The 27,677-nt window shown below is 45.6% G+C and overlaps 1 protein-coding gene across 4 annotated transcripts in view; it reads left to right on the forward strand.

The window, feature by feature from the left end:
* Nucleotides 1–12: 12 nt before the first annotated feature.
* The window catches only part of SH3YL1 (SH3 and SYLF domain containing 1), a 28,576-nt gene continuing 911 nt past the window's right edge, over nt 13–27,677 (forward strand). The window contains exons 1-12 of one of the 4 annotated variants that reach the window (XM_073217397.1): nt 13–89; nt 3,580–3,704; nt 5,046–5,164; nt 5,521–5,612; nt 7,713–7,823; nt 10,671–10,784; nt 12,813–12,877; nt 17,276–17,388; nt 18,163–18,291; nt 19,741–19,909; nt 20,503–20,578; nt 25,930–25,986. In XM_073217397.1, the coding sequence (XP_073073498.1) occupies nt 5,130–5,164; nt 5,521–5,612; nt 7,713–7,823; nt 10,671–10,784; nt 12,813–12,877; nt 17,276–17,388; nt 18,163–18,291; nt 19,741–19,909; nt 20,503–20,578; nt 25,930–25,986 (961 nt within the window). In that variant the 5' untranslated portion in view covers nt 13–89; nt 3,580–3,704; nt 5,046–5,129. The other 3 variants (XM_037026440.2, XM_073217409.1, XM_073217413.1) reach the window with 3 other exon arrangements.

The raw sequence follows: 27,677 nt of genomic DNA on the forward strand, positions 1-27,677 counted from the left end.
GGCCGACCGGGGGCGGGGCTTCGGGGAGAGGGTGGCGGCGTGGCGGAGGGCCCGGGCTCGGGAGAGGCGTGGGGCGGGCCCAAGTGCAGGTGAGGTAGCGAGTCACCTAGCGTCGGGGAGGGGCTTGGGGAAGGGGCCGGGTGTGCGGGGCGGAGGCACCTGGGGGCCCCGCGAGGGCGCTGTCACTTGGAGCGGAGCCCTGCTCGCACGGCCCTCCCGGGGCTGCCGGAGAACCGGGAGCGCGTGGTGGGGCTGTGACGCCGCGGCGCGCTGACCGAGGGGCCGGCCTGAACGCGCCCTGCTCGGCTTCAGGTGGAAGCCCCCCTGGCAGGGGCCGCGTGGCCGGGAGGCTAGGCCGCGATCTGGGCGCGGGGTCCGCACGGGATCGGGCATCCCGCGCCGGGCCGGAACCTCCGCACAGAACGGCCTGACCCTGAAAAGATGGGGCCCCTCTGGGGGCTCGCGCTTGAGCTTAGGCCTTTCCTCGCCGCCCCAACAAGGGCTGCGCAGCTTTTGTCCCGCGAAGAAGTTTAAAGTAAGTGCTTTGCACTGGACGCCTGCGGGGCGTGTACCTGCCCCTTACCTGTCCCAGGTGTGCACCTAGCCGGGCCAGCTTGGGGAGGAGGAGCCTACGCGGAGCGCCCTTCCTCTTCCTGGGTGGGTGGGGGCAGCTCCCGGGGCGTCGCTGCAGACCAGGCTCGGGTCACAAGTGAGTACAGGTGGAACACCCGAGCCTCACCTGGCTTCGGGACCCCCACCCACTTCTTTTGAAAGTTCGGCTGGAGGGTAGGCGGTTGGTGGAGGAGGCCGCAGCCGCGCGTATAGAGACCGTCGGGTCACGGCCGGCTGCCTGGGGTCAGCCCAGAAAGCCATCCCAAGCTCCTGGTCTTAACGACTGCGATTCATTTTATGTTATTTGTGAAGATCTGATATTCGAAAAGCCACGTATTGGTGGCCGTCCTTTTCAGTCCCATTTGTCTTAGCAGGTGACATCCTAGAGCGCTCTGGGCGGTACAGGTGTGGCCCCTTGCCTGGGGTCAGAGGGCGCCGAGAGCCGGTAGCGGGCTCAGGCTTGTGGATGGCGCTGCGAGGGCGGTTTGCCCTGGTTTGAAGTATGAAACTGCCTGGGGTGGTAGGCGACCTAAATGAAAGGAGATTTACCTTGATGGCTGGAAATGTGTCATTTCAGTCATTTCAACCGATTGTCCAGCGTTATCAGTGCTGCTGCTGAGGCTGAGTTGGGAAGGATGACACAGACCTGGGACCCCTGCCCACAGACAGCTGGATTCCGAGGGGCCCAGAATGTGCCACCAGCAGCGGGGAGGCTTTCGGCTTTCATCCGCCTGCTGGCATGCGCGCCTTGCGTGCCTGTTCTGTTTTCCCTGGGATGTGGGACATGCCTCAGTTAATAATGACTGAGAATCTGTGCACAAATAGCTGACTGTCAGGTGCCGCTCACCCTTGGCCCTGCCTGGCTGGGGGTGCTTGCAGTTCATATGTTGGAGGTTAGAGTGATCAGAATAAGTTACAACCTCCATACTGTTTATCATGTTTAAAGAGAATTCTTTGGTTTACTAATGTACCATTTAAACAAAATTTCTATAAAATGAATAAATGCCACCCATCATCATTTGTGAGATTCTTTGCTCATTGAGAATGATTCCATACTTTTATTCCAATTAGAGAATCTTTATCTGCAGGAGATATCTCACAACTGAGGAAAAAAGATGTGGTGTTTCAAAAGAAAAAAAAAGGTGGTCCAGGTCATAGCGACTGTGTTTCTGGGTTGACTGGTGGCCACAGAAGCCCTTCCACACATTGCCTCATTTGCAAATGAATCATGATAAAACAGTAATCCTGTGCAGTTTAAGGCCTCACACACTGAATTGTTCATTTCCTTCAAGAAGAGTCCATTTTTCACCCTACATGATTAAACCAGAGTGGCATGTGTAGTCTGAGCCGGGATCACCCTGCAGTCTGAGAAGTGGTAAAGCTGTGAGCCAAGCGTGCCCTAGTACTCCTAAAGTTCAAGACTTCTCATCACTCGTTCCCTCTCTGCAGCCTGAGGTCAGGGGAACTAGAAGGTTACACTAATGTTTGGGGTTCAAATGGTCAGTCTGGTCAGTCTGGATTAAAGTTTGGATTTGGAAGTTTAGTGATCTGACCAGGGAGACCGGTTTTGGTTTGTAGAATTGAAAGCTTTGCCTCAAGCAAGTAATGAAATCGAGGCCACACAGCAAGATTAGATTTGGTGTAAGAAACAATGGCAGTTGTTATCAGTCAGGGGTTTTCAAGATGATAATGTTCTAGTAAGGGTTCTGAGCTAAAGGCAATATTTTAGAAAGATTACATATATAAGGTTTATTTTTTTTTGGTTAAGATTTAATGTATTCTAAATGTTCCCTTAGCATTCTAGTTCCTTTGATTATGGTTGGTATTTTATCAGTTTACTAACAACCTCTTTCATATAAATTATAAGGCTTAATAATTTGATTAATATTTAATTATCAGTGTAATTGTAATAGAAATTTGGAAACTGTTCCTTGCTTGTAAATGTTCCTAATGATACACTTCCCATACCTAAGAGTCTTCTGAGGAAAGTAATATAAAGGGTGCTTGTTGATGGAAGTGCAGTGTGGGAGTCCCCTGCACCCTGGCCATGAGGTGGGAGGGCCTGCCTGTCCCCCGTGCTTGCTTGCACCCCAGACCTAGGTAGAGCGTCCGGTGGACACTGGTCACTTTCTCCCCTGGTGTGGCAATGCACTCTGGGTAGGACTCTGATGTGGCTCTTTTCACACCTCCCCTCCAGCCCTGAGTTTATTGCGCTGTGATCAATATGTAAATTATTTCCACATCTTAAACTCATTTCAAGCTTTTGAAGTTTCCAAAGTAAAAATTTTCTCTCCAGTATTTTGTAAATTCTTCTTAAATTAAAAAAAAAAAATTGTCTTAGTATGGAAATTTTAAAATATTTTAATTACTTCTAAACAAAATTTTACATCCAAGTTTCTTTGCTTAGGTTTGGCAACCATCCTCTACTGAGGAGGAAACTCAAATATTTACAAGAGAATTTGGTTTGCTTGATAATTCAAGAGACTAAAGACTTTCATGAATGTTCAGATGTCAGCCATGATTTAAAATTTAAAAGACTTCTTTAATAATGGCCTGTGTCTTCATAACTTCAGCAAGATAGTGATACCAACATTCTGACAGACCGTGCTCTCATTACTGTACAGAAGAGGAAATGTGGGCGAGCCGAGGACAGGAGTGGAGGGTCGTATCTAAGTTGTTGTTCATTGTCTCTGACAGAGAAATTCACTATATATAACTATGGCCAGGAATATGATTTCATCAGAAATTTAGTAGAATCTGTACTATTGAAACAGATTCACCAGGCTTTTCTGTAGCTGAACACAAAGGTATGCTTGCTGACTGGCATTGTCAACTCCCAGCTTGCAGCCACAAAGGACTGTGTCCGGACACAACTCACGCTCAGTAACCTGAGCTCTGTGGTCTGCAGGCATCCCAGGCTGTATCTGAATTACCAAGTCTTAAGAGTTTTTCCTCTCATGTTTACAGAAGAGGCTATGACCTCCCCTAACAGCAGGATGTTTGCAGTAGCAACTCTCAGCTGTGGAATTTGCTTATTTGTCTGGCGTAATTCTCCTTGGTTGATGGAGTTCAAAGTAGAAAGTCTCTTGGGGGTAAGATTTACATGTTATTTGCTGTGCTGTAGTTGCATGTGTCAAATAATTGGTCCAAAATAGCTTTAGCAGAGAATGATTTTACTGGTCCTTGTGACTCAGCAGTTCAGAGCTCCTCTGGCCTCACCTGTGGCCCCATCCTGGGCTCCTGCAGTGCCAGCAGAGCCAGGTTCTCCCTACAACTTTTCTCAAATGTTCCTCTGCATGACTTTGTTCTCAGGTTCCCCCTCTGTAGTGACAAAATATTTAGCAGGTCCAAACGGAAGTACCTGGGAAAGAGTTCATCCGGCAGCTCCCACCCAAGTCCCCAGTCTGCTGGTAGTGGATCAGCTCTGGTTAAGGTGCTCTGCAGTGGCTCCAGGAGACAGTCCCAGGTGCTGACGTGGGTCACCCGCTCTGCTCCAGGCACAGCGTTAGTAAAACAGACTGTGCTGTTATTCCAAAAAGAACAGTGTTCCCCCATAGTTCACTAATTCAGTAAGATGTGTTGGGCATCTTAATGTATGAACAGGGCACTCTCGGGGCACAAAGATTAGTAAAAAGTGCTGCCTCTGTAAAAATCAAACGAATATTCATATTTGACCTGATTGTTTATAGTTAGTTCATAATGAGTGATCAAAACCGAAAGTTTTTGTGATGACTGCCCTTGTACTGTTCACCATGTAAGAACTTATTCACTATGTAAGAATTTGTTCAACATGTAAGAAAGAACTTGTTCGTTATGCTTCAGAAGATTGAAGACTGACGAGAATTAGGCTGGGGGTGGATTAATGATTGTGCATTGAGCATTGACTCCCCTATACAGAATTTTATTGTTGTTAACAACCATTTGATCAATAAATATGAGAGATGCCCTCTCAAAAAAAAAAAAAAGTGCTGCGTCTGCTAAGGACAGTCATTCAGTGTTGGAAAAGGTGAGAGCAGAAAGGAAGTGGGAGAAAAGACAGGGGTTGGGTAGGGCCTCATCCGAATAGGTGCCAGGAATGTAAAGTGCCCCTGGCCCCCCTTTCTCCCTGGAGGCAGTCACCCTGGGGGCACCAGGTCTGTGCCTCACTGTCTCTGGGGTTTGTGCTTGTCCTGTCTGAGGGTACTGCAGCCCTGACCTTTGTTTAAGCACAAGGTCCTGGCTGGACAGCAGTCGGGTCCTGCGTGTGGAGCCTCTGGCTCTCCTGTGCCCTCTGGGCTACAGCGAGCTTTGTGGGGTGGGGCACCCTTGGCACTGGGTGAGTCCAAGGCTTCTTGGGGCCTGCCCCTGCTGGCCTCATTGCACAGTGATGTCGTTAAGGGTTTCTTTGTCTGTCTGTCTGTCTGTGTGGCCCTCTCTCTCCTGGTTTTTTTCAGGGCATTGTGCTATCAGCTTGTACCTGGCTTCCCTCTGAGCCTCCTCAGGGAGGTGCTACGGTCTGAGTGAGAGGCAGGAAAACTATGACGGTTTCTTCTAAATCCATTGGGGGGTCTGTGTAAGTGAACATTTTCTAGCCCTCACAGGGATTTGACCTTGAGTTCCCCAAAGCCACACAGATACCTGAACCATTTAATAAATATTTATTGGGCACTTAATCCCAATAAGTGTGTCATTCTGGCGTGTGTCAGAGACACCAGAGTTAGTAGAACCGTCAATGTGCTACCCCCACTGTGTTTACATTCCAGCGAAGAAGACGTACAAGAAAGGTCAGACAGACACAGGTACAGACAGACAGAATGAGGGATGGAGGGGAGGCAGTGGTGATACAGGCCATGGTACAGACTAAATCTGATGGGAAAACTTGGGGAGATGCGAGCAAAGGAATAACAGTCCCTGAGATGTTACTTGCAGCAGTTCCTTGGAGAAGTTACCCCACGTTCAAGATGGAGCAGAGAAACCGACACGGCATGAGGATAGGCACTGTGCGCCCAGCTGGCACAGAGGCAGCGGCAGACGTGCTCGGGTTCTGAGTGTACGGGAGGGGTTTGTACTGAGGTTGGCCCAGGGCTTGAGAGACAGAGGCCCCAGGGCTCTGGTTTTGAGCATGTGCTCCTGGAGGCCTGGGGAGGAGATGGGCATCAGCAGACCCATAACTGACGGCTCACTGGATGCTTGATACTGAGATCGAGTAGGTAATGGGTATAGAGCCTGGGACTTAGGGGAAGCTTAAGGAATAGGCAAAACTTGGAGCATTAACAGATAGTGTGGTGCCCAGGGTCATGGTGTCTGAGGGTAACTAGAGAAGGTGGGGCCTCGGCGAGGAGGGGAGGGCCCTGGAAGGGGCCAAGCAGGACCTGGGGGCAGTGCTGGCCACCTCCAGGAGGGCAGATCTGCTGCTGCTGCTCAGGCCACTGATTGCTGTGGGCGGGAGAGGGAGGGGTGGCGCCCAGGAGCCAGGAGCAGCTGTGTGCTGAAGCTGTGCCATAGCCCCACTGGTCAAGCCCTGGCGGGCTTCAGCGGTCCCAAGGGCCCTGCCGAATGGTTCCTGCAGAAGCGGCCTTTCCTGTTGGTCTTGGAGGATGAGTTGTATTCCAGGAGGTCAGAGGCTAGGGATTTGTTTCCTTAAAGGGCCAGTTGGTGCTCATGCTGGGCTTTGTGGACCAAGGAGCACCCGTGAGGCAGGCTTCCACAAGCTTCCCCGCTGATGAAACGGAATTATCATAATAAGCGAGAACTTTTGATGAGCAGAGTGTGATTCTTTGTGGGGGTCGTTGTGTGCTCCAGCTTCAAAGCCAGGCTCCTGGGCAGGAGAGGAAGCCAAGCTGCTCATGGCACGCAGGCTGCCGGGCTGGCCCCTCATGGACCTCATGTGTGCGCCTGTCTGCGTGAACTCAAGGACAGCGCTTTGCGTGTGCCTCTTCATCCGAGGCATGTCTGTGCCCTAAGAGGTCAGGCTGGAAATGACGCCCTGCTCTGTGTTCCTGTAGGAGACTCAGGGGGCCAGCAGCCAAGGAGCCCTGGACTCTGGGGTTGGGGTGATGGGAATGGAGGGAGCTAGGGGCAGGACCAGGTCCTCCATTCTGTCTCAAAAGCACCGCCCTACGAACATTCTGCGAGCTGTACTCGTTTCCAGGCCACTGTCACAACCTGTGACAGGCTGTCAGGGGTCAAGGCCGTACTCCCTTCCACCTCCGGATTCTGGGGGCCCCAGGTGCTCCCTGCCTTGGGGCTGCTACCTCCAGTCTCTGCTTCCACTCTCTGTGTCTCTCCTACCATTGGATTCAGGACCCAGGGAATCCAGGGTGACCTCAACCTTGACGTAATCACATTCTGCAAAGATCCTTTTTCCAAATAAGGTCCCTTTCACAGGGCCAGGTGGACACGGATTGGGGGCCACCCTTCACCCAGCAGACAGTGCCTCAGCAAGCACACCTGTGAATGGTACCCACAGTTGCTGAGTGCGTCTTTCTGCCCCAGCACAGCCTCCAAAGCGGCTGTGATTCACACGCCCCATCGACAGAACCCAAGTCCCCCTTGTGCCACAGCCCTGCCCATGCTCACTGACAGCTTTTTAAATTTCTTCCAGTCTAGAGGATAAGGGATGGTAGGTCACCTCTGTCACCTGGAGTGACCACTCGGGTCCTGACTCCTGGAATCTAACCAGTGAGGGAAATCCAAATAGTTCATACATTTTGACCAAAATAGCCAAAAATATTAAATTTTACATAATCTATTACAGAATGAAGTAAAATGCATCTTTTTTTAATTCTTAAAATTTTAGTGTTTTTATTAGTATTGAGGTTAATTAAGAAGTACAGGGAAAAGACATATAATTGAGGGACTGGGCCAGATTTTTTGTTTAAGATCCTTTAGAATCCCATGATTTTATTATTTCTGGGATTCTGAGAATTTAGGTTTTCCCAGTCTCAGAGTGAATTTAATTTACTAGGAAAATAGAGATGAAATAATCAATAATTAAAGATTTCTGATTCGTTTATTTTATCTGGTAGGATACAATTTGTTAATGCTTGATCATATATGTGAAAAGAGAAATTACAATAAATAGTAGATTTATTTCATTAAAATCTTTCTTAATCTTTCAGTGAATAACCCTATACCTTCCAATTTGAAATCAGAAGCAAAAAAGGCTGCTAAAATTCTGAGAGAATTCACAGAAATTACTTCCAGAAACGGACCTGATAAGATCATTCCTGGTAGGTAAATAAAATACATAACTGTTGGTGTCCAGATTCTTGTTTTCTGAATTACTTTTCCCATTCCCTGCCCTCCGGCGGGTGGCAGCCCTGGGAGCCGAGCGCTCAGCCCTCAAGTCCCCACCGACCTTCCCAGCAGAGCCTGGGCGGCCTCACACCCCGTGCGCCCCTCCGTCCCCGCTGAGGCCCTCTCCCTGCGGCTCTCCTCACAGCCTGTCCTCAACCTCTGGGGGCTGTGCAAGTCCATCTTACAAACTCACTAGCTAATCTCATAAATAAATTTTAATTTTTTGTACTCTCCTTCTACTTATTTACATTTTATAGTCATTTCAGAAGACATTCATCACTGATTCCCAACACAGCTGCACATCAGTATCCCTGGGCCATTAAAAACAGTCCCTAAACTCCCCCAGACTGTTGAATCAGACAGGGTGCAGGGAGGCCAGGAGTGCAGATTCAACACGTTTCTCTCGTGACTCTTCTGCAGTCAGGCTGACCACATAAGCCCTGGTCAGGAGGGGGGCTGCCCTCTATTCACCACCACACAGATGTTTCTGAAGGGACTTTCCTGGAGTGCTCACCCCATGCCAAGAGGACCTGTATGCAAACGAGTAATGTTGCGGACTAATGTCCCTCTTAGTCTAACGTACCTCTCTGATCCTGCATTAAAGAAACCAATCTAATGTCTTAAACCATATTTTCTGGGGTCATTTAACAGAACTTTAAATATTTTAGGCATTTCAGTTTGTTGTTATAGTGTGTCCTTTTTGGCCCAGCAGCTCCGTCTTCATGGGCCTTTGCTTCTCCACATGAGTTGGATGGCACAGAGCTCAGGCCCCCTCGGGCCTGGGGGGTCAGAGCCTGTAAGTTTTGCAAGAGTTCCAGTGAGCTGTGTGTATACAAGTTTGAAAAGATGTGCTATAGAAATTGAAGAAAATCCAGCCAGAAAAACTGAATTTCCAGTAGCAATATTCTGAATCAGGAGATAGAATGCATTTCTTGCTAGATATCAGCATCTATAAACCTGTCAGGCTTGCCCAATTTATGGATAAATGTGTTTACTAACATAACATCTGAGTGAATCACTCTCAGATTTTGTACAGCAACATTCCATCTTCCTTCTGCCTCCAGACAAATGCCAGTGACACCCTTTCAGTGGGTGTAGCTCAGAAAATGAGAATCAGTTCACATAGCGGCCTGCGTAAGCACCTCCCCTGGGGTGTCCAGGCTGTGTGTTTTAGGGAGGCGACAGCCGGCCTCACCCTATCTAGAGCCTGCCTTGGGGTGAGGTGAAAGAGCAACATGTTCATATTAAACTACGGTGATCTGTTGTCATAGAAGGTAAATTCTACCAACCATTCTAGAATAAAATGCCAAGATCTGTAGACCTGGTGATGTGAGCTCACCACTCTCTGGGTTAAGGGCCATGAGATAAAAGTGAAACTAGATTAAGAGTGTAAATCTGCAGTCAGGACATTCTAGTTACAAATGAAAAGCTAACTGGCAAATTATTTAGGGATTACTGGTATTTTAGTGTCCCCAGATTCGGGTGGGTAATCTATAAGGACATACTTGACATTTGAAATATGTTCATTTTAAGACATGCTTTCATTGTATCTAATGTTTCTAAACAGAGGTAAAAAGAATTTTGATTCTAAAAAGCGTCCAGTGAGAAGGGAATGTGAGATGGTGAGGAAGATATTCTGCCAACATGTGGCGGTAAAAACAAACCCAGCTGCCACATAATACAGCTTTCAGCCTTACTGCAGCATCCGACCTCATGTGCGGACCTCTGGGGAACAGAGGCAGCTCAGCGGGCTACCTGCCATCTGAGGCCGACCTTGTTTTCTTTCCTTTTTTTTTTTTTCAACCTTATTTTCTATACCTTGCTTAATTATGAACAACTTTACAAATGTTAACTTCCTTATTTCTGAGACTCTGCTATTAATTTAAATTTTGAAATGATGTACATAATTATATTAGAAATTTAGTGTTTTTTTCCTAGGGACACCTATAAAACCTTCTTTGTATGTTTGAGTACAGTTTCTAGTTTGACTTCCTTGACAGAGTATTTGACTGAAGTGATGATAAATTAAACTACCTTAAAAAGATATCAGGGTCCAAGAATAATTTCCAAAGTTTAAGCTTCCCTGGTTATTTTGAAATAACAGTTGTGTAACTAAGTCCACAGAACTGTGAGGCACCATGTTTAGTGGTATTATTATATATTAATGACCTTCATTTTATGTAATGAATTTTCCTGAAATGTGATTTTATGAATAGAGTTACATTTTCTGTGCACTAGTAGTTATGTGTCCTTTGAATAATATAACACATCTTTTTATAAAGTTAATAAACTTAGTGTGGCAAGGTCACTTGATTTTTCTGCTTTTGAATCCAGATTTCCATATTAATAAAGAGTGAACTTAACTATATGGTTTTAAGATCAAAGTTCTGCCATGTGCTGCACGTTGGCCATTTTTTAAAGTTCCTCCTTAATGCTGTATGGATCTTACCTTCTTTGAAAACAGCCAACTTGTTTAAGTTACAAATTATGTCTTAAATTGATTGAAATCTTCAAATCATTTGTCCTCTATTAATACCGATAAAACCTCATCCAAGGGCCTCATTTATTACAATGTCTCTTTAGCCATACATAAATGACATGAAGGGAAAGGCAGGAGAGAGGCCTGCGGCCCATGTCACGTCACGAAGGCCCACCGAGCCTTCTCCTGAGACCCTGTAAGCCCGTGGGCAGAGCCCTGTGCGCAGGGATGGTCAGCCTTGCTTACCTGTCGGGCAGGTGCGCTGACAGTGCTGACTCCCTGCCGTCTCCACCTTTTGCAGCCCACGTGATTGCTAAAGCCCAGGGCCTTGCAGTCCTGTCTGTGATAAAAGCCGGGTTTCTGGTGACTGCCAGAGGAGGCAGTGGGATCGTGCTGGCGCGGCTTCCAGATGGAAGTAAGTGGCTGTTTCTTCACCTGAGGAGTAGGGAATCCTAATTGTACTGTTCCCATTTTGAGCGCACTTCGTAGGCAGCATGACAGGGTTCCCCATGCCACCCAGAGCTGTCTTCCCGAGGGCTGCTCGCTGGGCTGTCAGCTCACCAAGGCCGTGAACCTTCCCATTTCTCTCCTCTTAAAGTATCAGGCAAGTCTCAGTGGGTAGATTGGCTTTGTCTTGTATATATTTTGTAATTCTTCATGGAGAAAATATTAAACATGACATTATTTGCCTTTCTATTGTTAAATATGAATTCTTGTTCCTCAACTTCATAATACAAACTGTTTTCTTTTGCTTCATGAAGTTGATAAGAAAATAAGGGCAATCTGTAAGCTTTTCTACTGTTCCTATGGGAGAATGTATGAACTGAAATATTTTAAAGAATATACCCAAGGCAAAATCATATCAAGATCAATATAATTTGCTTTTACTTTGGGATGAAATCTATATTTGATTTTTCATAGATGAAATTAAAATATATTTGCCTTGAATTCCAAGAAACAACATTTAGAGTAATATTTAAAATGTATATTTGTGTGTTGTAACCAACTAAAATGCTTTTTATACCATTTAACATTTGCTGCTCATACAATTGAACACATTTTTCTGTTAATAGCTATATTTTAGCACAGACAATTTAATTTTACCTTGAGAGCAAGCAGGGGACACTGGCAGCAGGTGCCTCCAGACGTTTGAGGAGCACATGCCCTTGAACAACCAGGCCCGCCGTTTCCTGTGAGGAGAACCCCCAGTGAATGCATCTCCCTTGAGGCCAGGCGTGTTTCACAGCTTGGTGCTTGGCTATGAAACAAAAATGGCCGAGTTCTCTTCTCAACATGACACGAATTTCCGTGGGAGACTTCTTAGCTGTACAAGCAGACCCAGGAGCACTGAGAGCCTCTGCGGCCTGGGCTCCAAGTCCTAGGTGGTGCCCACGCTCATGGCAGGGGGACCGGCCAGGAAGGTGGAGGAGGCGGCCTCTGGGGCTTCCCACAGGATGCATTAAATGCTAAATTTCTTTCTCACTGTCCTGAGTGGTGTTGCCCCCTCTACAGGGGGTATTTAGGAACCCCCACATAAGCTGAGCTGACCCCCAGGCCTGTCCAGGTGCAGGGCCTTCAGAGAGGGCCAGTCCTCACACAGGAAGCTTGAACACCACGGTGGGACTCCGACAATTGCTGTGACCCACATGCTAGACTGAGGCAGTTTGCTTCTGGAAATAATTAAAACTGCCCTGTATCTAGGACACATGATAGCAAGGACACTTAGGGTCGGGAAGCTAATAGGTCTTTCCAGAAGTACTTGCCTAACCACCTCCTCCCCCAAATCAATTTTTTTTAGACTCATTTCACAGAATTGTTTCTGTGTCAGGAAGAATAAGCATAACAATAATGATCATGCAAATGGAATTATCATACTTAGTTTCCAAATATAAGGACATGTATCCTGCTAGAATTTTAACTGGAACTTATAGCCTATTTCGTGTGCTTCTATTAGGCACAAAGCGCATCAAAACAGTTTCATCCTCAGAAAATTATACCAGAAACAGTTTAGTATTCTGTTACTCTTAGGGATGATTACCATGAGCTCTTTTAGATCCTTCTGCCCTCTTATATCTATGATAAAATTCTAACCAAAGGCTATGATTACAGCTCAATTATTTTATAAAACATTAAAAACACAGATAGTTGAAATGATCAAATGCTACATGCAGATAGCTGATGAGAATTCAGGAGTTGGGCATTATGCATGTTTATAGAGAAGGTTGGAGAACATGGTGTGCAAGTCTTTGAGACTCACTGTAAATATCTAATACCTTTCAAGTATCTATAACTTAAAACACTATATGCTTATTAAAGAGCTTTTAAAAACACAGGGGATATGCCAAAGTCTCGTTAAAAGATATACTATTCATTCATATCTTAGCATTTTCCTTCCCACAGTTAAGTGCCAAGTGGTTTTAACATATCTGTTTGCTTTCATTAGGATGGTCTGCACCTTCAGCCATCGGCATAGCTGGGCTTGGTGGAGGTTTTGAAATAGGTATTGAGGTAAGCAGATGACATGTGTACATGCTATTGCCATGGCAACCGAAACCTTGAGCAATGCAGGGGCTGGGGTCCCTGACCTCCACATAGTCAAAAATCCATGTATAACTTCAGCTTTCCCAAAATCTTAACCACTACCCGTTGACTTACCAGTAACATAAACAGTTAACATGTATGTTGTATGTTGTGTGTATTTTATACTGTATTCTTACAATACAGTAAACTAGAGAAAAAGTTTTTTTCGAATTGTCACAAAACTCCAAAAAATTTTCCAATATATTCCTTGAAAAATATCTGTGTGCAGGTGGATTCACACAATTTAGTCCTGAATTGTTCAAGGATCAACCATAAGTGAAAGCTGAGTGATTCCCCAGTGTCCTTATTTTACCACTTATGGAAACTGTTGCCCTTAATTTCCTTGGTGAGTCTCTAACTAAAAGTATCTAATGTTTACCAATTTTCTTTCTTTTTCTTTCCCTGAGAGTAGAATTTCTTTCTTTCACTGTTTCATCTGTTTCCATGTTTAGCCAGCAGTAGAACTAACGTGTCAAATCTGAGGAGCTGCTGTCGGCGGTTTGTGGCCCGCCAAGCCCCTCAGCGGGCTGTCAGGGAGGAGCTCAGAGTGGGATTGACGGCTTAGGGCGCCGTGTCATCACTTGCGGCGCTAATACCTTTCAAGTATTTATAACTTAAAACACTATATATGCTTATTAAAGAGCTTTTAAAAGCTCTGCCTTTGTACATGTGATGCAGAACGTACTTCAGTTCTTTAGCAGAGTGGCTGTGCTGTGTCCTTGCGTGACCTCGCTGCTAATCGTTAGGCTTCTGTCGAGGTGGAAGGTCTGCCGGGAAGTATGGTCTGCAGGGGCCTGTGGCGTAGGGGTCGTGCTCACCACACGCCCTCCTGCCCCGCCCCCCATCTGTGTTACTTTGTTGCAAGGTGATTCATAAATCAGGTCTCCTGATATTCTCAAACCCTTGTCTTCTCCAGTTTCAGCCCATTTCCTCCTGAGCTGCCCTTTCATGCCCGAGTGGTGGATCCCCTCGGCCTTATGAGAAGTGTTCGCACCCCTCTTTTTTCGTCTGTGTTTCGTCCTCTTTCCTGCTACTCCGTACATCCGTGCTGTAAAAAGAGGGGCGTATTTCAGCTTGCTCGTCATGGCTGCCTTTCTGTTGTGATTCGACCAAACCAAAGTCTTCAAAAACATGGGCCCCTCGTGGGAAGCTGGTTCCATGCGTCCCCGGGTCTCCCTTAGAGGAGGCTCCCCGGATGCCCCTGTGAGTGGGACTCATGCTGAGGCGGTCAGTCAGCGTCAGCAGGATGGCGCTGCTCCTCATGACGCGGCCTCGGGTGTACCGGGAGCATGTTTGCCTTCTTCCCACAAAGATGCTGCTCTGGCCCGTGCCGGCAGGGCGGGGAGGCCGGAGGGATTGATTCCCAGGACACCGCCTCCTCTCGTGAACTTGCATCCCGCTAGGCACACCTGCCGCGGAGAGTGCGGCTCTCCTGCCCTGACCATCCGCACACCTCCTGTTAGATGGAGCGCCCCTGTCGGGACTGTGGGTAACAGCAGCTCCAGCTTCCTGGGGTCCCACGGTGGCTCAGGAGAGCAGGCACAGAAGATTCTCTCACTTCAGGTGGGTGGGGTGAGGCAGGGGCGAAGGTTCCCACCAGAACCACAGGAGGGAACCTGGGCTTTTTTACCAGGTGACCCAGACGTGGGGTTCAAAAGCTGTCATCAGCGAGACTTCCAAAGTGGAGTCTACTCCTCATTACAGGACGACACATGTGGGACTTTGTCTGGGTTTAAAGTGGCTAAAAGTGAAAGAGGGAGAGATGGGTGGCATCATATCAGAGGGTGGGGTTCCAGGAGATGCCCTGTAGAGAAGAGAAGCCTACTGGTTCCTGTGAACATTTCTCCCCCAGCTCTCTCTCAGTAATTGTTGTTGTTTTAATTCTTATATTTAAGAATTGAATTTAGTTGCAAAACTTGCATCTAATTCATAGTTAATTACATCTCAGTGCAAACATCCTAAGGAGCCTTCATCACATTCTCCGACGCCCGCCTCACCCTGTCCACTGTCCCCACCGCTCTAGCCCTCTGTCTGCACATCTGTTTAGTTTCTCATTCAAAGAATAAGAGGCCACTAGAGCCGTTGGCCCTCCCACTGCACTTAGCTGGTCGGGGGGTGGGGGGTGGGGGGTCTCAGCTTGGTTCTCCATCTAGTTAGTGGTGTCCCCGAGGACACAGGGCTGTCTTAGTCTTATTTCAGGAGAGCTGAGTTGAAACCAGAGAATTAAAGGGCCGTTGTTTCTTTAGCTGCGCTGAGATGTGCCAAGCAGGAGGAGTGACACCTGGAGTGTGCACATGGTCATGGCTGGAGGTCGGTGCTGAGGGTCTGTGTGCCAAGCATGATGCAAAGCAATTTTATATCCATGATCTAAAAATCTATGTAAGATATAGGCTATACAATCATTGGCAAAATGGTTTAACTTTTGCTAAAAAGAGATGCAGGCCCACCATGGGGTCATTTGGGCCAAGTCAGCAAACTGGGGCTGAATTCCCAACCTGGTTGTAGTTTCAACCTCCCCAGAAATGTAGCCATCAGGAATTTTCCAATCGCATATGGCCCCTCCACCCCTTGAGGAAAATGAGGTCATTCACCTACCGAGACTCCGACCCTCGCTGCTCTCACTCACAGCACAGGAACGTGTATGGCGTGAGCTCCTAGGACACGACTACATGCATCAGCGCCACACCACTCGACATATTGAGATGTCACCTTTTTTGCATGCATCCCTGCTGTGGAGAAAGTATTGATGATGTCTCCAAACAAAGGGGCTTTGGAGCAGTTTATCAGAGCACTGAGGGACTACAGCCCTCAGCAGGTCTATGAATAAACATATCTTTCTTAAATATAACAGTGTGTTGATTTACATTTTGTATTAGAAATGCTACTTAAACCTGTATCAACACAGTGATCCTCAGAAGTTGTCCATATGTAACAGATGGTATGAGTCAGGATAAAGTGATTTGCATGGGTCAGTTAACAGGCATAATTAGTTTGTCTTATGGAAGCTGAGTGTATTTTTTTCAGAAAATGATTTAAATTAATCATACATTAAGCGTCTACTTATATCAGTAGCTCTGTTAGGTCCTTTCAAGTACAATCTCATTTGGTAATAATAGAAATCTTCTATGGGTCTGATGAAAACACTGATTTGAAAACACTTAGAAAAAGTTAAGGAACTGTGTAAATTAAGGCATCTTTTAAACATCAGTGTGCTTGTCCTTTGCATATTTCATTGACATGTGGTAAACATACCAGGCTTTGCAAATGATTTCAGTCCATCCTCAGACATCCTAATATTTCTGTCTATGCACACACATGTACACACACATATATACTCATAAATGTGGTCATCGTTGTTATACCCATTTTACAGAGAAAGAAACTGAGGTTTCAAACTACTCAATAATTTGCTCATGCTCACCCAATATCCACACATCAGAAGTAGAATTCACATCCAGTTAGTTTCAGTCTTAAGCCCAAACTCTCAGCACCTTTCATTTTCCAGGTACACTGACACTATGTTTGATCTTCTCAATAGCGGGGTGAGACAGGTCCTATCCAGCAGACTTTAGGCAAAAACCATCAGCAACCCAGAGGCAGGCACAACTGCGCAGCCACCCAGCTAAGAAAAGGGGCTGGCGGGCATCAGCCTCTCCCTGACCTGTGCACCTCCCGTCTGCTGGGCCAGGGAGGCCTGTGCCCTCACCCAGTTCTACCACAGGAGTGGTGAGTGGAAAACTGGTCTTTCTCTGCAGGGATGTGCCTCGAGCACCCTTTCATTCAAAGTTTTGCTTTTACTTAGAGGATCGACTCAGTAGTGGGCATTAACCAATGGTAACAATTTTCTTCTTGATATTCTGACTCCTGTGACCTGAAATTAAGTGCACAGTGTGCAGTTGCCTAATAGGGGGCACATGGCCTTGCTGGGGGACCAGCATGGGACGTGTCATCAGGAACCACAGCCCCTCTGGCCTGGACCTTGTGGCCCCAATCCTCGGCTTCCTGGAAGGGCTTAGTTTGAGGGAGTGTTTGGTCCTTCCACCCACCTGTGTTTCATGCATTCCCGGTGCTACCATGGCAGCTGCCTTCTCACCAGCCCTCTGTCTCCACCGGCACCGGACCGCAGGGGCCGCACAGTGCCTGGATGACTGGAAATAGCGGCTTTTTATCCTCAGCTCAGTAAAGGAAACATGACCCTTCCTTCCTTCTTTCTCTGTCTACACTGAAGTTCTCTTACATTATATAGAGCATGTTTGAGTTTTAATCAACGTGTGTGTTGAGTGATACTTAGAATCATTTTTAAATAAATGGGTTTCTACATTTTAGGTATCGGATTTGGTAATAATTTTGAATTATGACAGAGCAGTAGAAGCTTTTGCCAAAGGTGGTAACCTGACACTTGGAGGGAATTTTACTGTGGCAGTTGGACCCTTGGGAAGGTGAGTACCGTAAAAAACTCAACAGCTGCCGGGCAGAAAGTAGATATTGCCTTGCATTAAGAGGAAACTCAAATTAAAATTAAACAAATTTATGATTTATATATCTCCCAGAGAGTTTGAGGTTGCTTACAAATAAGAAATTCATAAAACATAGCCAGTGTGATAAAATGAGAAAATTTGGAACTAACACACACAAAGAGTAAATATTTCAGAAATGCAGGACACCGTACCCACTGGAGTTGAACATGACATTTACCTCTAAGCTGTGAAGGGGCAGTCAAGTTACGTCCAGTTAACCGATAAAGGAAGCATTAATCAGGAAAGCAGCTTTTTCCAAACGAAATTGTGAATAGTTGAAGTGCTCACAGGAATGACATTTGCAAACCTTACAGCCTATTTTCCTTCCAAGAATGACGAGCTGTTCTTGGGTTAATTGAACAATTTAGAAATATTTCAAACCCAGACTGCTTGTAGAAGTTATACCATAAAACTATCTGAAAAGGTTTCTGAATTCCTTGAAAATACTCAGTGTGAAAAGAATCCAGTCCTATTTAGAACTACTGAGGTGTGTTCCCGTTTTAAGAAAGAAAGACAAACTTGGACGTGTCTGTGGCGTGGCTTCCCTGCATTGCGACCTCGGTACTATGCCGCACGTCCTCCCCATGAGCCGCCCAAGCCCCCAGGAGGGGAGCGGACTGTGGCTGGAGGCCCAGGCCGTGCAGGGTCTGAGGTGCGCGGCCTCGGGCGGCTCTCACGCCACCTCCCCTTCTGTAGGAATCTAGAAGGAAACGTCGTGCTGAGAAGCTCTGCTGCCGCCTTTACGTACTGCAAGTCAAGAGGCCTCTTCGCTGGCATCTCTTTAGAGGGCAGCTGTTTGATTGAAAGGAAAGAAGCTAATCGGAAGTAAGTGCCAGTTTAATTGTCTTGAAGAAACTGATGAGAAAACAGTGTTTCGTGGATTCACATAGTTCTTAAGGGTTCACAGAGTGCCTTTATGTTTGTTCCCTTTTAACGCCACAACATGACTGTAAGTGTACATTTACCTAAAAATGCAGTATAAAGTATGTGCACATGTACACAGAGAAAATTTAGACAACAAAAATAATTAAAAGGAAGAAAAAGGCATTCTACTCCTTTAGGATGAACACCACTCCCATTTTGCTTTACTGCCTGACAGCATTTCCTAAGCATAATTTTCCTGTTTTGCTGTATACGATTGTAGTCACATAGGTTCCGCTGTAAATCCTATTTGTCCACCTAGCATTATAAGAGTCATAGACATAAGTTAAGGGCTACATATACCCTATTACTGGATATGTCCACCAAGCATGTATTCCAAACATTTGGGAGACACACCAGTTACAACTCGGGGTCAATCAAAATGTTCCTTATTTTGAGAGGCTGCCTATTATTTTGCTCTGTCTTCCATAAAGTAGAGACCAATTTTGATTGTAGAAAAGGATGTGCAAGTTTCCCACCAAGCAAAGAGGAGCTTCCATGTGTAACAGGCATCTCCTAATTTCCCTCAAAACCGCTCTCAAAAATTTTCACTAAAATGTGGCTAATGGCCCAGAAACAGTTTTGAAAAGCTAAGAGTGAAGATGGACTACTCCTGCCGTTGGCCCCAGGCAGACCCGCACTCAGGGAAACGGGTGCAGGAGCTCCCGTACCAGCTCACTCACGCTCAGGAGCACGTCTGACAATATAAAACGTGAACAACTGGACCGCAGGAGGAATGGGGAGAATAAAGGGTTGTGGAGCGCATCGTCTCCCAAAGTTGAGAGATGTTCTTATTCCTGCTTTTGTTAATTTGAGAAATTTAAGAATACTTTTAGAAATGTCAGATTCTAGGCCTTTGGAAGATTTTCCCACTAAAGTTCACCCAAATCCTGGATAAACAAAAACAAATATACTTCTTAACTGCAGGGCTTCCAAACATGTCAGAAAAATTGTTATGTAATTTTGATACAAATAAACATTTTAAAGGTACTACAAAGCCATATATATTGGCACCATCTTTATAAGAAGCTTAAAAAGCAAAAACATAAAAATGTATGTGATGGTATTTGCATAAGTGTTGATATATGTGCATGTGTGTGTTTGTGTACATGCTGCGCTTTTTACACTCTTGCAGGAAGGGTGTGCACACCAGACTGTGGTGGCTGCCTCTAGAAGTGAGCTTGGTGGGGCTGAATGTACTTGGGGGGTTATACATGGGTTATGACTCAGTTAGGATTTGAATAGTTTATATGAAGTGCTACATATGAGTAAACACACAGGTGTGTGTCCTACGTCTAACTCTAAAAAAGGCGTTTCTCAAAGAAATGTTCTTAACTGGATATTTCTTATTAGATTTTACTGCCAAGATATTCGAGCTTATGACATTTTATTTGGAGACATACCACGGCCTGCTCAAGCAGAAGATCTTTATGAAATTCTTGATTCCTTTACTGAAAAGTATGAAAGTGAAGCACAGCGAATCAATGCAAGAAAAGCAGCTCGGGAACAGAAGAAGGCTTCTGTAATGTTTGGTTTTTTACTTTTCTTAGTGGTCGCAGGTCTCTTTATCTAGAATATTGGCTTTGATACCAGGTTCCTAATAACCCACTGAACTTCCCTTGTCATCTCATTTACATAATGTTCTTGTGAAATGTCATTATATAGATTTCAAGGAGCAACAGCTTGTTTTCCATGATTGCATTTCTCCAAGGATAGAACTTTGTAGTATTCAGGATAACACCAACTCCCCAGGCACCTGGTTCAGCCAGATGCTCACACCTGTCGGAACTGCTGGAAGCCGGGGCAGAGTCCAGGTGCCCTGCCCCAGGCTCCAGGGGGTGCTGAGCCTTCACCTCATTCCTGGACCTCCCACTTGGGAGGTACCTGCATGAGGCCAGTGTCCCTACAGCAGGGCGCCCTGTCAGCGTCTGCCTGGTGTCCTCCAGGTCAGCTAATATGGCCCAAAGCGGTACCCGTGAGTATTCAGGGGGCTGCATGAATAAGCTCCTAGGATAAAATTTGCCCCAAGTGCCTTATTAAAAGAAAAAAAGGCCTTATATGCTCCTCAGTAAAAATAGGGTTTTACAATTATGTACTTTTTTTTGATCCTCCCAGGCTAAAGATTCACCTCCAAACCCACTGAGACCACAGCAGCCATCTGCACAAGTCCAGCGGAGCTCTGCCTTTCAGAGTAAGTACTTTTGTTGCAATTCATATACAATTATAACTAGGCAATTATTAAATATTACCAAGAAATCAATCTACGTTGTTAAACTTCAGAGTGAAATAGAAGGACTAATAATAGGTTTAAAGAGAGAAAAATAAATGCTCGGTCTTCTAAACACATAGACAAATTCTCATTGCTATAGTTTGTGAATTTATATTCTCATTCAGAAGGTGCTGTCTCCAGTTTACAAAAATACTTATATTTAAAGTTTTTCTTTTATTTTCTTTGTCATTTCTCCCAAAGACTGTTATCCTGCTGACTTGAAATGGGAACTGAATAAGCCCATTTCTCTTTCTTACACATTTTATTTATTTCCTAATATTAATTTTCCCACATATTCATGGGCGCTCAGGGTTCCATGACATGGTTTCAAAGTAGACCGAATTCATGAAGTGCTAGGTTTGGACCTTTACCCACCTCCACCCATTTTTGGGATGGTCGCTCTGGGATCCTGTTTGTCATGTACAGAGGTTACTAGAAAGCAGCAGTTTATCAAAATAAGTGACGTTTTGTACAACGGTCACTATTCTGCAGCAGGCCCTGTGCCGTGGCTCTGCGAGCACACTGCCTGTCCCCTCCCCACCCGTCCCCGCCCATCCCCAAGTCCCCCATGTCCCCATCTGTCCCCACCCATCCCCCAGGTCCCCATGTCCCCTCCAACCCTACCCATTCCCCAGGCCCCCATGTCCCCTATGTCCCTGCCCATCCCCAAGGCCCCCCATGTCCCCTCCCATCCCCACACATCCCCCAGACTCCCCATGTCCCCTCCCATTCCCCAGGCCCCCCAGGTCCCCTCCCGTCCCCACCCATCCCTCAGGCCCCCCATGTCCCCTCCCATCCCCTCCCATCCCCCAGGCCCCCCATGTCCCCTCCATCCCCGCCCATCCCCCAGGCCCCCCATGTCCCCTCCCATCCCCGCCCATCCCCCAGGCCCCCCATGTCCCCTCCCATCTGTCTTGCCAATGGGTTGCAGACCCAGGCAAGTTTGCTATGGATTCAATGTGACCGAAGAAATCGACAGCAAAACGTTTTCTGGGGTGAAAGGGTTTATTACCTGGCTTGTTGTCCCGGCTGAGGGTCCAGCACTAGCATCTCTCTCTGCCTCCGCCCAGGGTGCTGGGCCGAGCTCTCCATACAGCCGATAAGAGCTAATTGCCTAAAGGTGTGGGAGCGGCAGCCCAGCAACAGGCCAGTTACATCATCAGGTGCTTTAGGTTCAGTGAGGATCCTGGCCATAGGAGCCCCAACTTCTGCACACCATCCCCGCCCGTCCCCCAGGCCCCCCATGTCCCCGCCCATCCCCCGGGCCCCATGGCCCCTCCCGCCCCCCAGGTCCCCTCCATCCCTGCGTGTCCCCCAGGTCCCCCATGTCCCCGTCCGTCCCTGCCCGCGCCCCAGGTCCCCACCTCTTCCCATGCTCCCGCCCCAGGCCCGCCCAGCGTGCGCGCTGTCGGCAAACGTTCCCCGCGTCGCTCTCACGCCCACTTGTTCCCCTTACCACGTCTCGTCCCAAGTTTGAAACCCAGTTCACACTATGTGCCCGTGAAAAACTGGCATCTTTTTCACCTTTTATTTTATATCTAACCTATTCCTAAGTTCTTATTAAAAACTAAGCCTTAATTTTTAGTTTCTTTGCATATGTGCACACATGGTTTTATATACACGCACATGTGGCCCGGGGAGGTGGGCTCGCGTGCACTGCTTCCTTGTGCTGAGGGCCGCCCTCCGCAGCCCCCTTGTCCCCGCCGCTCCTGGAAACCCCTGAGAAAAGTGTCCGGTCCACGAAGTGCACACGCAGGTATTTGGACACACATATACACGTGGGCAGAATATTTTGTTTTTTCACAAAAGTGCTGTCATACTATACATGCTTTGTGTGTGGGTTTTGTTTGTTTTGCTCAATAACACTCCTTGGAAATCCCTGAGTCAACTGGTATAGCTCTATTTAATTTTTTTAATGGCTATTTAATATTTCGTGGTGCAGGTGAACATATTTTATTCAGCCACTCTCCTGTTAATAGATATTAACTTTACTTCAATTATTTTTCCATGCCTAACAGTGCCACAGTTAATGTCTTTCTAAATTAATGTACTTGCAAATGGTACTATTTCTATTTTTTATAGATAATTACCAGGAATGAACATGATAGGTCAAAGGATATATTTTTAAAGTTTTAACTGATTTGGTAGATTGCTCTCTAAAGGCTTTTACTACTGCAGAGGCTCATCAGCCACTCCCCACCACGTACATTCCCCGCCATAGACTCTCCCCACCCTTACATTCCCCTCCACTACTAGGGTTGGAGTGTTTTGAAGTGTTTGCAAGTCTGAGAGTTGGTTATTTTTTCTTGTTAATTGGATTGTGTTTGCCCCTGCCTATTATTACTGATTAAACAGTTTTTCATACCTTACTGGTGTTCTGGATTTGATCTTTTCGGAAAAGCATCTTCATTTCTATTGTCCATTTTTTTCCTATTGGGATAGTTGCTGCCTTTTCAATATGGAGAAATGCTCTGTATAGTAAGGGCTTTGTCTGTTTTTTGGTTTGTAGTTTTTTTCTACACGTATCATTAGTCTGTTGATCTTGTCTTTCACGCACAGCCATCCCCTCTCATCTTGCAGGGGACATGGCCCAGGACCCCTTGGATGCCTAAAACCATGGGTCCTACCAAATTCTCGACATACTGTTTTCTCCTATAACATCTACCTATGATAAAGTTCAATTTATAATACAGGCACAGTAAGAGCAACAGTAATAATAAAATAGAATTATTGTAACAATATACTGTAACCAAAGTTCCAGGGGTGTGGCTCTCTCTCTCTCAACATATCTTTATTTACTGTGCTCGCCCTTCTTGTGATGGTGTGTAATTGTAACATGCCTCCGAGATGAGGTGCAGTGAGGCGGACGACGTGGGCATGTAACTCGGTTCAGGTGCCACTAACCTTCTGACGACAGGTCAGAGGTAGGATCATGTGCTTTTGGACTGAGGTCACCACAGGGACGGAAACTGTGCAAACTCTCAAATAAGGAAGGGCTACTGTACTTTACCATACGAAAGTTGTACTTTTTAATGTAAAAATATGTCCATCATCTATTTCTAATAGGTTTTGCATTTTGTAGTCGTGGTTAAGGTCTTCCACTTCCTCTGTGAGGTTGTGTTCGTTGTCTCCTGGGTTTTCTTGCAGTTGCTGAGCACTTACTCTTCATATACTTTAAGACCGTTTTACTAATACTGCCTTCTTCCCCCAGTGAGAAATTCTAATTAAAATAATGTTAGGGGTTTATATTAATTCTATTATTTTTGGATATTAATTAAATAACATTACATGTGTAGATTAATTTGGCTTGTACTTTATGCTTTCCATTTGTGAAGGTATTATTTTATGTCTTTCCTAAGATTTCATGTTTCTGTGTTTTTCTTATTAAATTTGTTCTTCAATACTTTGTAATTTTGGTTTAGTGTGGTGAATGGAATGTACTTCCCCATTTCTATTTCAGAATGCTTATTTTTATAGTTTAGAAAGTCTTAGCTTGTATATATTTGTCCTATATCTGGTCATCTACCCCAAATCTCTTATTTCTAGTCAGTTTTTAAAAAAATAGATTCTCTTGTGGTATCTGCACCCTCTCCCCGACCCTGCCATATTTATTTCTATTCCTCATGTTTGTAAACGTCTTAGGCCAACGGCCTTCACGTGGGGCACAGCTGTCCTGGTGGTGCACAGAGATGAACAGAGGGAGGTGGGGTGGACACGATCCAAGAGATCTTTCCAGGTCTCTGGACCCCTCCTCTGGGGTGTGACGTGCAGACAACCCTCCCTGCATCCTATCCTTCCACAATGGCTCTTTTTCACACTTGAATGAGAAAAGCAAACCCTCAAACCAGTCCTGAATCGTACTGTGCTACACTGTCTCCAAAATGTAAGAACGAAGATTCAGTCTGACATTTGGATGCTGACACTGGAGTCACAGTAAAGGGTTCTGATGAGCAGCAGATGCCTCTATAGGTCAGGTGGTATTTGTTTCTTTGCTTTCAGCAAAACCAAAGAGGAACCTAATGGAAATGCCTAAGTTTATAATAAGAATAGTACATAATATCATTATATATTAATTATTTTAATAAATCACATAGCTATCACCAAAACAAAAATGTGTAGTAGTGTTATTTTATAAATAATATTATTGTTTTATGATACATTATTGTGATTTTTTTATCTCGATCTCAAAAGGAATATAAAAGACTTCTGCAACAATGCTATAAAACAGCTTGTTCTAGGTCACTCTAGTTTTTATAACGAGCTGTCTTAGCACCTATTTCTTTTAAAAAACACTGAAGTACATTTCGATGTTGAACCTCTGTCTTTCTAGAAATAGTCGTCCTGTGTACCTGAACTAATTTTAAAAAGTCTTGTCAGTATACTGAAATGTATTTCAAATAACATTTTACTTTCATGTCTAGTAATTTAACAAATTCATACTGTACCTAAGATTTTTACCAGTTGTATACTAACAACCATTTCAGTAATCAGTCTACAAGAAACCATTAATAGACTTGTGTTTTCTTAAAATTTCAAAATTAAATTTATGTACAAATTGTTGTATAGAAAGCATTACATAAATGTATAATATTTATATATTAGTATAAAATCTTTGGGATACATGGAATGGAAATACAGTTTGAAGGCTAAGAATGAGCATTACATAATTTCTCTTAGGAAACAGCCTGTCGATTTTCTTTAATGAATGATGGTGAGTTCCAGATCACTGTATTTAGATTCTTTCATCCACAAAAGGACAAAGATGATAATGTAATTTGAATAGTTGATATTGAAATATGCTAAAAAATATACACTTTACAACTTTTAAAGTTATGTTGAACAAGTTTAGGTGTCAAAACATACACAAGTGAATGCCTGCTGTTTAAAGATTATTTTAAGGGTTAAGGCAGCACAAATGTCTGCAAAGCACCGGCTGGGGGGTCATAAGCTTTATGTGCGCAGGTATTTTATGGTTGCTTCTGGAAAAGATGTGTTTTCCAGGAATGTGTACCACAAGGCGATGAGCTGTAGTTTGTATGGTTAATGGTACAGATGTCAGACACTCAAACACCTGTGTCCTGTTTGGTGTTATTTTCTGTTTTTGGGGGGCATTCCTCTTAATTTAAAGCCTGACAAAATATTGACATGTATATCAATTGTAGTGATGCAAAATATTTGCTTAACAAGGGCAAGATTTGGCATTCCTGGGTAATTTATGTACTGTATGCTATTATGTTTTCTAAACCTTCCCCTCTTTTTTTTTTTTTTTTCAGGTAACAGAAATAAATTTAAGCTCTATCCTGAACTTTCCAGCTATCATGAGAGCGTTGGTAAATATAAATATCTATGTGTTAAGGATGACTCACATCCATCTTATAATTGCAAGCCTCTGATTAACCCGGCAGGTCGTGACAATCTCTGGGAGTATTCAGCACCCTTTGTTTGAGTTACAGGATAACCACATTATCCTGAGACATCGTTTTAAAAACACCCAGCTGCTGTTCTTTGCTTGCTTTGCCCCTGAGGTCCTGAGAGAGGTGGGAGCCCAGGGACCAGTGCTGCGCCGCAGGCCCCCCAGAGACAGACCACAGGACCTTTTAAAGGCTGTGTCCAGGAATAGAATGGCAGGGTTTGTTGATTGTGAATCACAACTTAATCCTCATTGCTTTTTCTTTGGGTTTTAGCCCCATGAATATTTTTATATTTTTTATTTTTCACATTCAAATACTTTGCTGTCATTGTGAACTACTTTGTGAAACTTACTAGGATTTCCCATAATAAAAGTAGCCCTTCAACCTGTCTTACTTAAGTGTTCTTTAGAAAATGTTCTTAGAAAGAATCAAGCAATTATTTAATGTGTGAGTGGCCACAAACCAAGGGCAAAGGTCAAACAGCTGTCAACTGCCTACTTTGCACATCTTTTGTCACTGGAGTCACAGAAGCATTTGTATTGGGTTAATAAACTCTTGAGGAATTGCCCGTTTTATGTAAATAGAATGTCAAGGTAACTAGGCACCCGTTTTTTTTAATTTATGGAAGTATTTCAAAAACGCGTCTTAAGCAGGGTGCCCTGAACAGAAGCCAGCGTTCTACTGACGGAGTGAGTGGAGCCCCTGGCTTCCCCTGTTCGGAGCCCTTTCTGGCCGGCGTTTTCTGGCGGCAGCCGCAGGCCAGGCGGGGCCCCTGTGCCGAGCTAGGGGATGGCCTGCGGCTCGCATGGGGCAGTGCCCTGCAGGCCCGGAGAGCTCGGAGGGCCTGGCCGCGGGCTGTGCGGTCATGGTCAGGATCAACGAGGTTGTCAGAAGTGTGACCTTCGGGGCCAAAAGTGATGTTTATATCCCCATTTCTACATGATGGTTTTGCGCCCTGAAGTCTGCGGAGCTCTGCGGGGACGGGAGTCCCCTTCCCGGAGCAAATTCCCCCACGAATCCGGTGAATCCGAAGCCAGGCAAGGGGAAGGGCGGGCTGGGGAGAAGCCGGGTCCCCCGCGCGCCCCCCGGCCCTTCCTCCCGGCCCGGCTTGGGGCCGCCCTTGCAGAGAGAAGCCCCGACACGCAGGGAGCCTGAAGCGCCGCCGCGGGACGCCCACGGGGAGGCCGGCCTCCCACCCGCGTGCCAGGCACGCTGTCCAGCCTGACGGTCAAAGGCACAGACCGATGAACGGCCACGAGGCCTTGGGGAAAACGTGCTGATGAAACAGCAAAATGCCTGTGCCCTGGGATCCTCAAAACCAGGGCCCACAGACACGGTCTTCAAACGGGACCTTTCATGATACAGCCGTGAGCGTGTCAGCTTCTAAGAGCTGTAACTTACGGAAGCCATCATGACTATTAAAGATGTAGATAACACGATCTTGTAGGTCATTCAAAATTCAAAGTTAAAACTACAAGTAGCTGCTAAATACACAGCTAACTATACAGTACACAGTTTGACTTGTGTGCATTTAGGAAATGTCATTACCGAACATTTGCTCTTTTCATAGAAAAAAAGCACAAATTTAATAATGTGAGGAAAGTCACAGA

Source organism: Manis javanica, chromosome 1 (assembly GCF_040802235.1).
Source record: "Manis javanica isolate MJ-LG chromosome 1, MJ_LKY, whole genome shotgun sequence".
Taxonomy (NCBI): domain Eukaryota; kingdom Metazoa; phylum Chordata; class Mammalia; order Pholidota; family Manidae; genus Manis; species Manis javanica.